The 13,288-nt window shown below is 57.3% G+C and overlaps 1 protein-coding gene across 1 annotated transcript in view; it reads left to right on the plus strand.

The window, feature by feature from the left end:
* The window catches only part of mars1 (methionyl-tRNA synthetase 1), a 30,550-nt gene that overhangs the window by 14,091 nt on the left and 3,171 nt on the right, over window positions 1-13,288 (plus strand). The window contains exons 8-17 of the mRNA XM_052009376.1: window positions 558-674; window positions 1,712-1,915; window positions 3,256-3,457; window positions 4,926-5,000; window positions 7,279-7,449; window positions 7,787-7,882; window positions 9,727-9,844; window positions 10,090-10,303; window positions 11,025-11,156; window positions 11,585-11,689. Of these exons, the coding sequence (XP_051865336.1) occupies window positions 558-674; window positions 1,712-1,915; window positions 3,256-3,457; window positions 4,926-5,000; window positions 7,279-7,449; window positions 7,787-7,882; window positions 9,727-9,844; window positions 10,090-10,303; window positions 11,025-11,156; window positions 11,585-11,689 (1,434 nt within the window). The remainder of the gene's footprint in view (window positions 1-557; window positions 675-1,711; window positions 1,916-3,255; window positions 3,458-4,925; window positions 5,001-7,278; window positions 7,450-7,786; window positions 7,883-9,726; window positions 9,845-10,089; window positions 10,304-11,024; window positions 11,157-11,584; window positions 11,690-13,288) is intronic.

Here is a 13,288-nt window from a genome sequence, read left to right on the forward strand (position 1 = left end):
CTTCAACCTGGCCTCTCATTTCTCCCCCCCCCCCCCCCCCCCCCAACCTTTTTCTCACTACCTCTCACCAGCACCCCTTCCTGGAGTCACACAGCATGGAAACAGGCCCTTTTGCCCAACCGGTCTGTGCTGACCAAGATTCCCATCCAAGCCAGTCCCATTTGCCCGCGTTTGGCCCATATTCCTCTAAACCTTTCCCATCCACAGACCTGTCCAAGTGTTGTTAATGTACCTGCCTCACCCACTCCCTCTGGCAGCTCGCTCCACGTACGGGCCACCCTCTGGGTGAAGAAGTTGCCCCTCAGGGTTCCTATTAAACCTCTCCCCCTTTCACCTTAAACCTGTGCCCTCGATTCCACAACCCTGGGGGGGGGAAGACTGTGCACATTCACCCTATCGATGTCCCTCGTGGTTTTATACACCTCTATGTCACCCCTCATTCTCCTACACTCCAAGGAATAAAATCCCAACCTGCCCGGCTTCTCCTCTAAAGTACAAAGGACAGTCTCGTTCTCCTGACACCCTCTCGTTCACTCTCACTCTCTCTCGATCCACAGCCTGCCCAAGACCAATGAGAGGAACATACTCATCACCAGCGCCTTGCCCTACGTCAACAACATCCCGCACCTGGGGAACATCATTGGCTGCGTGCTCAGCGCCGACGTCTTTGCCAGGTAGGTGGAGGGGGGAGCGATTCGGGGTCCGTAAACCTGGGTCAGTAGCCCCCTCAACAACAACAATGACCACGGTCTGGGACCAACACTGGCTGGGGCTCAGCTAAAAGAGAGTGGGACGATGGGGCAGAATGCTTTCCTGCTGTCCCGGTGAGACAGGACAGAGAGGGGTTGCATTTCGGGAAGTCAAACCAAAGTAGGACTTTCACAGTGAACGGCAGGGCCCCGGGGAGTGTTGTGGAACAGGGGGACCTCTGGGTACAGATACATAGACTGGTAAATGACAGGGGAGTGTTGTAGAACAGGGGGACCTCGGGGTACAGGTACATAGAGAGACTGGTAAATGACGGGAGTGTTGTAGAACGGGGACCTCGGGGTACAGGTACATAGACTGGTAAATGACGGGAGTGTTGTAGAACAGGGGGACCTCGGGGTACAGGTAGGTACAGGTACATGGTTCCCTGAAAGTGGCGTCACAGGTAGACAGGGCGGTGAAGAAGGCGTTTGGCACGCTGGCCTCCATCAGTCAGGGCACTGAGTACAGGAGTCGGGAGGTGATCTCGCAGTTGTACAGGACATCGGTGAGGCCGCACTTGGAGCGTTGTGTGCAGTTCTGGTCGCCCTGCTGCAGGAAAGATGCCTTTAAGCTGGAAAGAGCGCAGAGGGAGATTTACAATAATGTTGCCTGGACTTGAGGGACTGAGTTACGGAGAGAGGTGGGGCAGGTTGGGACTTTATTCCTTGGAGCGTGAGGGGTGACCTTACAGAGGTGTATAAACCCACGAGGGGCATCGATAGGGTGAATGAGCACGTTTTGCCCCCCCCCCCCAGAGTCGGGGAATCAAGAACTAGAGGGCACAGGTTTAAGGTGAGAGGGGAAAGGGATTTAATAGGGGACCCGAGGGGCAACTTCTTCACCCAGAGGGTGTCCCTGTGTTAAAGTCCTTAAGTAGGACAATGCTTGTGATCTCTCTCTCTCTCTCTCTCTCTCTCTCTCTCTTCGCCCCCCCCCCCCCCCACCTCTCTCCCCCCCCCAGGTTCTGCCGCCTGCGAGGCTGGAATGCCCTCTACATCTGTGGGACAGACGAGTACGGGACGGCAACGGAGACCAAGGCTCTGGAGGAGGGTCTGACCCCCCAGCAGATCTGCGACAAGTACCACGCCATCCACAGCCGCATCTACCGCTGGTTTGACATCTCCTTCGACTTCTTCGGGCGCACCACCACCTCGCAGCAGACCAGGTCTGTCAACCCCACCCCACTCCCTCACCACATACCCCCCACCACCACCCCGCAGCAGACCAGGTCTGTCACTCCCACACCGCCCCCCACCACACACCACCCCCCCCACCACCTCGCAGCAGACCAGGTCTGTCACACCCCCACACACCACCTCCACACCCCCCACCACCATCCTGCAGCAGACCAGGTCTGTCAACCCCACCACACACCCCCCCCCCCCCCCCCCCCCAACCACCCCGCAGCAGACCAGGTCTGTCACTCCCTCTCCCCCCTCCCCCCACACCACACCCCCCCACCACCACCCCGCAGCAGACCAGGTCTGTCACTCCCTCTCCCGCCTCCCCCCACACCACACCCCCCCCCCCCCCACCACCACCCTGCAGCAGACCAGGTCTGTCCCCCTCCCACACCACCCTGCATGGTGGGGGGGGGGGGGGGGGGGGGGGCGCACTTACCCTCACCCTCGGAGCGAGTGAGGGAGGGAGACAGACGCTTGCCCTTGGAGCAAGGCGGAGGGCGGGAGGGAGATGCTGTCGTTCACACACCCCTGGAGTGAGGTGGAGGGAGGGAGACACCCTCACACACCCTCAGAGGGAGGGAGGGAAACAGAGGATGACAGAGACCAGTAAACTGGCAATTAAACGTCTCACCTAACTGATTCCCTTCTGCCCACACAGTGTCCACCTCCCTCCGTCCCCTGCACATCCACGTCCCTGTCTAACAGCCTCTCAAACCCCTCTATCGTATCTGCCTCCACCCTGACCCCCTGGCAGCACATTCCAGGCACCCACCGCTCTCTGTGTGGAAAAAACCTGCCCCGCACATCTCCTCTGAACTTTCCCCCTCACGCCCTCTGGTATTAGACATTTGCACCCTGGGGGGAGAAAGATCCCGGCTGTCTACTCTATCTGTGCCCCTCGTGATCTTATAAACCTCTCCCCTCAGCCTCCGCCGCTCCGGAGAGAACGACCCAAGTCTGTCCGACCTCTCTTTGTAGCTCACACCCTCTAATCCAGGCAGCGTCCTGGTGAACCTCTCCTGCACCCTCTCCGAAGCCCCCCACACCGTCCCTGTAACGGGGGGGGGGGGGGGGGGGGGGTGGCGACCAGAACTGGAGGCGATACTCCAGACACGGCCTGACCGGAGTTTTATACAGCTGCAACGTGACCTCCCGGCTCTTGAACTCAGTGCCCCGACTGATGAAGGCAAGCATGCCGTACGCCGCCTTCACCGCCCTGTCGACCTGTGCAGCCACCAGAGTCGCCGACGTTCCCTCCCCCGGCATTTCCGGCTCCTGCCCCCTGCCCTGGTGACGTTTCCGTCCCCCTCCCTCTCTGCAGCATCGCTCAGGATATCTTCAGCCGGCTGAGGGAGAGGGGCTTCCTGTCCAGCCACGTGGTGGACCAGCTCCACTGCGAGAAGTGCGATCGCTTCCTGGCCGACCGCTTCGTGGAGGGGACCTGCCCTTTCTGCAGCTACCTGGAGGCGCGGGGAGACCAATGCGACCTCTGTGGGAAGCTCATCACTGCCGTCGACCTGAAGGTGACTTCCCCGCCGGCCGTGTGCTGGTTTACAGGCCCTTCAATCCACGCCCTCCCTGCTAGCACCTCCCCACTCCGCCAACTCAACTCAAGACAGGTCGCTGGGTTTGGGCTCAGAGGTGGTAGGAACGATGGGCTGAATGGCTTGCTGTGTTGACAGGATGGAGAGAGGCAGAGAGGAGCGAGGTGTTGCATTTCGGGAAGACAAACCGGGTGTTGGGCTTTCACGGTGAACGGCAGGGCCCCCAGGAGTGTTGTAGAACAGAGGGACCCAGGGGTACAGGTACATAGAGAGACTGGTAAATGACAGGGGAGTGTTGTAGAACAGAGGGACCTCGGGGTACAGGTACATCAACTGGTAAATGACAGGGGAGTGTTGTAGAACGGGGACGTCAGGGTACAGGTACATAGACTGGTAAATGACAGGGGAGTGTTGTAGAACAGGGGGACCTCAGGGTACAGGTACATTGACTGGTAAATGAGAGGGAAGTGTTGTAGAACGGGGACGTCAGGGTACAGGTACATAGACTGGTAAATGACAGGGGAGTGTTGTAGAACAGGGGGACCTCAGGGTACAGGTACATTGACTGGTAAATGAGAGGGGAGTGTTGTAGAACTGAGGGACCCAGGGGTACAGGTACATGGTCCCTGAAAGTGGCATCGCAGGTAGACAGGACAGTGAGGAAGGCGTTCGGCACGCTGGCCTTCATCGGTCAGGGCACTTGAGTACAGGAGTCGGGAGGTGATGTTGCAGTTGTACAGGACGTTGGTGAGGCCGCACTTGGAGTATAGTGATCAGTTTTGGTCACCCTGCTGTAGGAAAGATGTTTTAAGCTGAAAAGAGTGCAGAGGGAGATTTATGAGGATGTTGCCAGGACTCAGGGGACTGAGTCATGGAGAGAGGTCGGGCAGGTTGGGACTTTACTCCTTGGAGTGTAGTAGTGACCTTACAGAGGTGTATAAACCCACGAGGGGCATAGATAGGGTGAATGCGCACAGTCTTTCCCCCCCCAGGGTTGGGGAATCAAGAACTAGAGGTCCCAGGTTTAAGGTGAGAGGGGAGAGATTTAATAGGGGACCCAAGGGGCAACTTCTTCACCCAGAGGGTGGTCCGTACATGGAACGAGCTTCCAGAGGGAGTGGGTGAGGCAGGGACATTAACGACACTCGGACAGGTCCGCGGATGGGAAATGTTCAGAGGGATATGGGGCCAAACACGGGCAGATGGGACCAGCTGGGATGGGAATCCCAGTCGGCACAGACCAGTTGGGCCGAAGGGCCTGTTTCCGTGCCACGTTGCTCTTTGCCTCGAGCCCTTCCCCTCCCGACCGTGTGTCGTTCCCTTGGCCGCAACAGCTCTCCCCAGGAGCCACCACCTTCGGGGTCAGGAACTGCATTGCTGGGGCAATGATAACTAACCTGCCCGGTTTTTTTAAAAATTCTTTTTGTTTTCTGCATGACTGTTACAGAACCCTCGGTGCAAGATCTGCAGGGGCACACCGGTCATCCGAAGCTCGAAGCACTTGTTTTTGGAACTCCCCAAGGTAAGCGCGCTCCTCGTCATCCGGAAGGCGTCAGTGGGAAGGGTCAACGGTTCAGCCTGGTCTTTGGTGGGACCCGTGGAGGTGCTGTTGCGGATGAGAAAACAGATTCGATGGGTCGCGAAAACAAGGACTCTGAACACAGTCTGGCAGTAAATGATTCAGTTTACAAAAAACAAGTGGGGAAAACGGTATCAGAAATAATACACACACGTGCACAGTTTACAGCGAGTGTTGGAAAATCACACTGGGGATAAGACACTGACTGACTGACAGACACACTGACTGACTGACAACAGACTAGGTACAGACAATCAAGGAAAAGCAATACGATACCCGCCACCCCTTGACTCAGTGCAGGCATGGCTCTCTGCTACTGGGGACACTAGCTAAAACGCTCCCAACCCTTTAACAGTGCACACCTCACCAATGATCTCTCCAGCACCGTTCCATGGTCCTCAGCCTGGAGTGAAGTAGGGTGGTCCCTCGAAGATGGCAAAGAGGGGGAGCCGAGCACATGTGATGCCCTTTATCTTGCTGGTGGGCTGGGGGGATCCAGCCCAGGTAATTTACAGGGGGCCAATGGCCCGGTGCCAGCAAGGACTAATCGATTACAAAGGCCAAGGGCCCAAGGCTGAGTACAAAGGTACTTAAAGGGGCCAATGGTCAGGTGTGCGCTGATGGGTGGGGCGGGGCCAAACCTTGATTGGCAGTGGTGTGTCTTCCGACCTGGTCGTGGGCAGTGCTGTCACGTGACAGCCACAACCCTCCACAGTACAGGAGGAAATGGCAGGTCGACCCTGAGTACCGTGGAGGTACAGAAGGACCTTGGGGCACAAGTCCACAGCTCACTGGAAGTGGCAACGCAGGCGGACGGGGCAGAGAAGAGAGCGTTGGGTGCACTTCGCCACCGTAGGGTGGGGGATGAGAGTTGGCATTCACTGCGAGAGGAGCAGAATGTAAAAGCAGGGGTGTACCACTGAGGCGTTGCAAGGTGTTGGTTGGGAATATTGTGTGCTGCTTCTGGGCCGACCGTATTTGAGGAAAGGATGTGCTGGCCCTGGAGAGGGTCCAGAGGAGGTTCACGAGGAGCGATCCCCGGGGTGAAAGGGTTGACATACGAGGTATTGGTGTATTATTGTCACTTGTACCAAGGTCCAGTGAAAAACTTGTCTTGCACACCGATCGTACAGGTCAAGTCATTACACAGTGCAGTTATATTGGGTTAGTACAGAGTGCATTGAGGTAGCACAGGTAAAAACAATAACAGTACAGAGTGAAGTGTCCCAGCTACAGAGAAAGTGCAGTGCAATAAAGTGCAAGGTCACAACAAGGTAGATCGTGAGGTCAGAGTCCATCTCATCGTACAAGGGAACCGTTCAATAGTCTAATCACCGTGGGTTAGAAGCTGTCCTGAAGTCTCTTAGATGTCTCTGGGCCTGTACTCGACTGGAGTTCAGTAGGATGAGGTGGGGGGTGATCTCACTGGAACCTCCCTTTGGAACTGAGATGAGGAGGAATTTCTTCAGCCAGAGAGCAGTGAACCTGTGGGATACATTGCCGGGGAGGGAGATGGAGGCCAGGTCATTGGAGGTGTTTGAGGTGGAGATGGATGGGTTCTTGATTGGTAAGGGGGGAGGTCTAAGGGGCAAAGGCAGGAGAATGGGGTTGAAAAAAAATCAGCTGTGATTGAATGGGAGAGCAGACTCGATGGGCTGAATGGCCTAATTCTTCTCCTGTATCTTCTGGTCTCACGGTGGTGCAAGAATTTGTCTGTAGTGTTCTGTTGCTGAGGTTGGGTTCGGATTCCCAGGGCACCAATGTTCAATACAAGAGGGCATGGCTTTAAGGAAGTTCAAGTGAGACGTCAGAGGGAGGTTTTTCACCCAGAGAGTGGTTGGTGCATGGAATGTGCTGCCTGGGGTGGTGGTGGAGGCTGATACGTTGGTCAAGTTCAAGAGATTGTTAGATAAGCTTATGGAGGAACTTAAGACAGAGGGATATGTGGGAGGAAGGGGTTAGATAGTCTTAGGAGTGGTTTGAAGGTCGGCACAACATGGTGGGCCGAAGGGCTGTATTGTACTATGGTTCTATGATTGTGCCGGTTGGTTCAAGAACCAGATGGTTGAAGGGAAGTCGCTGTTCCTGAACCTGGTGGTGTGGGGACTTCAGGCTTCTGTACCTCCTGCCCGGCGGGAGCTGCGAGGTACCTTCCCCAACTCAACCTCCACCACCGCCAGAGGTGCAGTTCCAATGCAGGTGTTTGTTGTTGCGAGCACAGCTGGAAGAACAGCTGGAGCTGTGGCTGCAGAAGTCGATGGGGAGCGGAGACTGGACAGCCAACGCCCGCTTCATCACCCACTCCTGGATCCGGGATGGACTCAAAGCCCGCTGCATCACTCGGGACCTGAAGTGGGGAACCCCCGTACCACTGGAGGAGTTCAAGGACAAGGTAAGGGCTCGGGGTCACTGCAAGCGTTACCTTTGCACTGTCCCGTCACACACTCTCGGGCTCAGACACAGGGTGAAGCTCCCTCCCCACCGTCCCGTCACACACTCCCGGGGTCAGACACAGGGTGAAGCTCCCTCCGCACCGTCCCATCACACACTCGTGGGGTCAGACACAGGGTGAGGCTCCCCCCGCACCGTCCCGTCACACACTCCTGGGGTCGGACACAAGGTGAGGCTCCCTCTGCACCGTCCCGTCATACACTCCCGGGGTCAGACACAGGGTGAGGCTCCCTCCGCACCGTCCCGTCACACCCTAATCGTGCATGTTTGATCCCCAGGTGTTCTACGTGTGGTTCGACGCACCCATTGGTTACATCTCCATCACTGCCAATTACACCGAGCAGTGGGAGAAATGGTGGAAGAATCCCGAAGAGGTGAGCGGGGAGGGGAGAGGGAGGGCATCGACGCTCGTGTGAGGAGGTAGCTGTTCGTCTCTGATCCAACCACCTCATGACTCCAGGTTCAGTCTGTGGAGTTCCCTCTCCCTCTCCCCCTCCCTCCCACGCCCGTGTGTGCACAGGGGCGATGAAAAGCTTCCCTGCAGCAGCATCACAGGCACACAGCATCAGAGACACAACGCTCACAAGAGAAGTGTAAATTATGCGCAGCTTTTACAGGAAAGAACGCAAATAGAACAAAACAAAACCAAGTCCCTTGCAGTGCACAGTGGTCCCAGTGTTGCTGTACTGAGGCAGTGATTAGAGGTTGTGCAGGTCAGGGAATCTGTGCTCAGAAAACAGTCCAGCTCGGGACAGGCCATTTGGCCCACAATGTTGTGCCAATGTTTTATCCTGCTCTGAGGTCTATCTAACCCTTCCCTCCCACATCGCCCCCCATTTCTCTATCATTCATGTGTCCATCTAAGAGTCTCTTAAATGTCCCTGATGTATCTGCGCCCACCACCTCTGCCGGCAGTGCGTCCCACACACCCACCGCTCCCTGTGTAAAAAAAACTTACCCCTGACATCACCCTTATACCTTCCTCCAATCACCTTAAAATTATGCTCCCTCGTGTGAGCCATTGTTGCTCTGGGAAAAAGTCTCTGACTGTCCACTCGATCTATGCCTCTTGTACACTTCTATCAAGTCACCTCTCATCCTCCTCCTCTCCAAAGAGAAAAGCCCCAGCTCGCTCAACCTATCCTCATGAGACATGCTCTCCAATCCAGGCAGCATCCTGGTAAATCTCCTCTGCACCCTCTCTAAAGCTTCCACATCCTTCCTTTAATGAGGTGACCAGAACTGAACACAGTACCCCAAGTGTGGTCTGACCAGAGTTCTACAGAGCTGCAACATCACCTCGCGGCTCTTGAACTCAATCCCCCGACTATTGAAGGCCAACACACCATACGCCTTCTCAACAACCCTATCGACCTGCGCGGCAACCTTGAGGGATCTATGGACGTGGACAAGAACGTCAGATTTCTGAGGGTGGGTGGATGGTGAGGGGGTGGGGTGGGCCTCCCCAGATACAAGGGCACTGGGTGCATTCAAGGAGGGGAGGGCAGACGATTGGGCTGTGAGGGGAGCTGGGGGTTCTTGATGAATGGGGGAAGGTGATTGCCTTTTTCCTTCATTGGAACTGAGCCACGTGAGGCGTCTCAGCTGGTGGAGACAGGCTGGGACAGTGTTCTCTGGAGTGAAGGAGGCTGAGGGGGGACCTGAGCGAGGTTGATAAACTCGCGAGGGACCTAGATAAGGTGAACGGTCGCAGACTTCCACCCCCAGGGGAGGGGAGATTTACGAGGATGTTGCCGGGACTCGAGGGACTGAGTTACGGAGAGAGGTCGGGCAGGTTGGGACTTTATTCCTTGGAGCGTAGGAGTGACCTTACAGAGGTGTATAAACCACGAGGGTCATCGATAGGGTGAATGTGCACAGTCTTTTCCTCCCAGGGTTGGGGAATCAAGAACTAGAGGGCACAGGTTTAAGGTGAGAGGAGGGGAAAGAGATTTAATAGGGGACTTGAGGGGCAACTTCTTCACCCAGAGGGTGGTCCGTACGTGGAACGAGCTGCCAGAGGAAGTGGATGAGGCAGGTACATTAACAACACTCGAACAGGTCCGTGGACGGGAAAGGTTCAGAGGGATAGGGGCCAAATGTGGGGAGATGGCTTGGGTCGGCACGGACTGGTTGGGCCAAAGGGCCTGTTCCCGGGCTGTGTGACTCTGTGGAGGTTTCACACACCTAAAGGGCGATGCTCTCTCTCCATACACAGGTGGAGCTCTACAATTTCATGGCCAAGGATAATGTCCCGTTTCACAGTGTTGTCTTCCCGTGCTCCCTCCTGGGAGCTGAGGACAACTACACCCTTGTCAACAGCCTCGTTGCCACAGGTACGGCGGGCTCTCTCTCTCTCTGTGTCTCTGTGTGTCTCTCTCTCTGTCTCCCTCTCTCTCTCCGTCCCTCTCTCTCTCTCTCTCTCTCTCTCTCTCTCTCTCTCTCTCTGTCCCTCCCTCTCTCTCTGACCCCCCCCTCTCTCTCTCTCTCTCTCTCTCTCTCTCTCTCTCTCTTTCTGTGCATGTCCCCTCCCCTTCCTCCTGTCTCCTACCACCATCACCCCCTCTGCTCCTGCCTGCAGAGTACCTGAACTACGAGGATGGGAAGTTCTCCAAGAGCCGGGGCGTGGGTGTGTTCGGGGACATGGCCCAGGAGACGGGCATCCCGGCCGACGTCTGGCGCTTCTACCTGCTCTTCGTCCGTCCCGAGGCGCAGGACAGCTCCTTCTCCTGGGGCGACTTCATGCTGAAGAACAACACCGAGCTGCTCAACAACCTGGGCAACTTCATCAACAGGTCCGGTGAGGGGGGAGCGCTGCGGGAGGGGCAGGGAGAGGGGAGTGCTGCTGGAGGGCAGGGGCCGGGAGGGGGGAGCGCCACGGGAGGGGCGGGGAGGGGGCAGCGCTGCGGGAGGGGCGAGGAGGGGGCAGCGCCATGGGAGGGAGGGGCGGGGAGGGGGGAGCGCGGCGGGCGGGGAAGCGTGAGAGGAGGGAGAGGCGGTGAGGGGCGAGTGCTGCTGGAGGGCAGGGGCGGCGAGGGGGTAGCGCTGCAGGGGACGGGGGGGAAGCGTCGCGGGAGGGGTGGTGATGAGGGAGCGTCGCAGGAGGGGGGAGAGTGCGAGGGGAGGGATGGTGAGGAGGGACTGCCGTGCTGCGGGATAGCTAGTGACAGGAGGGAATTTGAGGGGGGCGTTGAGGAGGGAGCGCTGCGGGGGGGGCGTTGAGGAGGGAGCGCTGCGGGAGGGGCAGTGAGAGAGCAGGGAATGCTCCAGGAGGGTCGGTGAAGGGAGGGGGGGTAGGGGGGTGGGGGGTTGGTGAAGAGGGAGCACTGCCTGGCAGGAGGGGCAGGGCTGGGTTCACCCCAGGCTGACTGGGCTGCCTGTGATCCCACCCTCCAGAACGGAGACAGTGAGGGGAGGGCCGACGCGGGAGGGATGGTGAGGAGGAGGGGGCACCGCGGGAGGGAGGGGCAGGGTGTACCCCAGGCTGACCGGGCTCCCTGTTGGCCCACCCTCCAGGGCGGGGATGTTTGTGGGGAAGTTCTTCGAGGGCTGCGTGCCGCCCATGGAACTGATGGCCGAGGACAGGAGGCTCCTGGCCCAGGTCACCTTGGAGCTTCAGCAGTACATCCAGAGCCTAGAGAGGGTGCGGTGAGTGTTGGGGTGGGTGGGGGCAGCGCAGTTTGACAGTCGGTGATCCTCCCCCCCCCCCCCCCCCCCCCCCCCGTCAGTGACTGCGCCATCCGACGGTCAGTCCCTGTGCGTTGTCCCCCACTCACCCCGTCAGTGACTGCGCCGTCCGACAGTCAGTCCCTGTGCGTTGTCCCCCACTCACCCCGTCAGTGACTGTGCCGTCCGACGGTCAGTCCCTGTGCGTTGTCCCCCACTCACCCCGTCAGTGACCGCGCCGTCCGGTCAGTCCCTGTGCATTGCCCCCCCGGCCCCCTTTCTCCCCCCTCACCCTCGCCCCCCTGCCCCCAACCCTCCACATCCACCCCCTCCCACCAACCCCACTGGGTTTGGCAAGGGGGGTACCAGTGACCTTGGGTTGAACGATTTAACACCTCCCTCCCCCACAGGATCCGTGACGCGTTGAAGTGCATCCTGAACATCTCGCGCCTCGGGAACCAGTACATACAGATCAGTGAGCCCTGGCGAAGGATCAGGGGGAGCGACGCTGACAGGTGAGTCACAGGAACGGGTTACCGCCTCCCCCCGTGGACCCAAGCGCCTCCCCCTGCCCTTCCCGCCCTCGATCCCTCTGGGCAGCACACATTCCCAACACCGACGTCACAGTGGAGTTCACTGTCACACACCGCACACACACACACACACCGCACACACACACACACACCGCACACACACACACACACCGCACACACACACACACACACCGCACACACACACACACACACCGCACACACACACACACACACCGCACACACACACACACACACCGCACACACACACACACACCGCACACACACACACACACCGCACACACACACACCGCACACACACACACCGCACACACACACACACACCGCACACGAGTCCGTGTGTGCACAGGGGCAATGAAAAACTTCCCTGCAGCAGTATCACTGGCACAGACCATCAGACACAACACACACAAGAAAAGCAAAGTAAAGAAAAATTAAACAGAATTTTTACAAGAAAGAACACACAACAAAAAATACAAAGTCCACTGCAGTGCAGAGCGGTCCCAGTGTTGCTGTACTGAGGCAGTGATCAGGGTTGTGCCGGGCGTTTCAAGAACCAAATGGTTGAAGGGAAGTCGCTGTTCCCGAACCTGGTGGTGTGGGGACTTGAGGCTTCTGTACCTCCTGCCCGACGGGAGCTGTGAGAAGACGGCACGGCCCGGATGGTGGGGGGATCTTTGATGACGGACGTTGCCTTCTTGAGGCAGCGCCTCCTGTAGATACTCCCGACGGTGGGGAGGGATGTGCCCGTGATGCATTGGGGCTGGGTCCACTGCTCTCTGCAGCTTCCTGCCCATTCGAATCGCCGTCCCAGACCACGATGCAACTGGTCAGGACACTTCCAACGGGACATCTGTAGAAGTTTGTGGGAATTTTCGGTGACAAGCCCAACCTCCTGAGAAAGTCGAGACCAAGAGGGACCTTGTCTAACGCCTTTATTGGTATTGGTTTATTATTGTCACTTGTACTGAGGTCCAGTGAAAAACTTGTCTTGCATACCGATCGTACAGGTCAATTCATTACACAGTGCAGTTACATTGGGTTAGTACAGAGTGCATTGATGTAGTACAGGTAAAAACCATAACAGTATAGAGTAAAGTGTCCCAGCTACAGAGAAAGTGCAGTGCAATAAGGTGCAAGGTCACAACAAGGTAGATCGTGAGGTCAGAGTCCATCTCATCGTATAAGGGAACCGTTCAATAGTCTTATCACAGTGGGGTAGAAGCTGTCCTTGAACCTGGTGGTACGTGCCCTCAGGCTCCTGTATCTTCTACCTGATGGGAGAGGGGAGAGTGACCCGGGTGGGTGGGGTCTTTGATTATGCTGGCTGCTACACCAAGGCAGCAAGAGGTAAAGACCGAGTCCATGGAGGGGAGGCTGGTGTCCGTGATGCGCTGGGTTGTGTCCACAACTCTCTGCAGTTTCTTACGGTCTTGGGCAGAGCAGTTGCCGTACCAAGCTGTGATGCATCCAGATAGGATGCTTTCTATGGTGCATCGATAAAAGTTGGTGAGTGTCAAAGGGGACAAACCAAATTTCTTCTTCCTCCTGAAGTAGTAGAGG

The sequence above is a fragment of the Pristis pectinata genome, chromosome X (genome assembly GCF_009764475.1).
Source record: "Pristis pectinata isolate sPriPec2 chromosome X, sPriPec2.1.pri, whole genome shotgun sequence".
Taxonomy (NCBI): Eukaryota; Metazoa; Chordata; class Chondrichthyes; order Rhinopristiformes; family Pristidae; genus Pristis; species Pristis pectinata.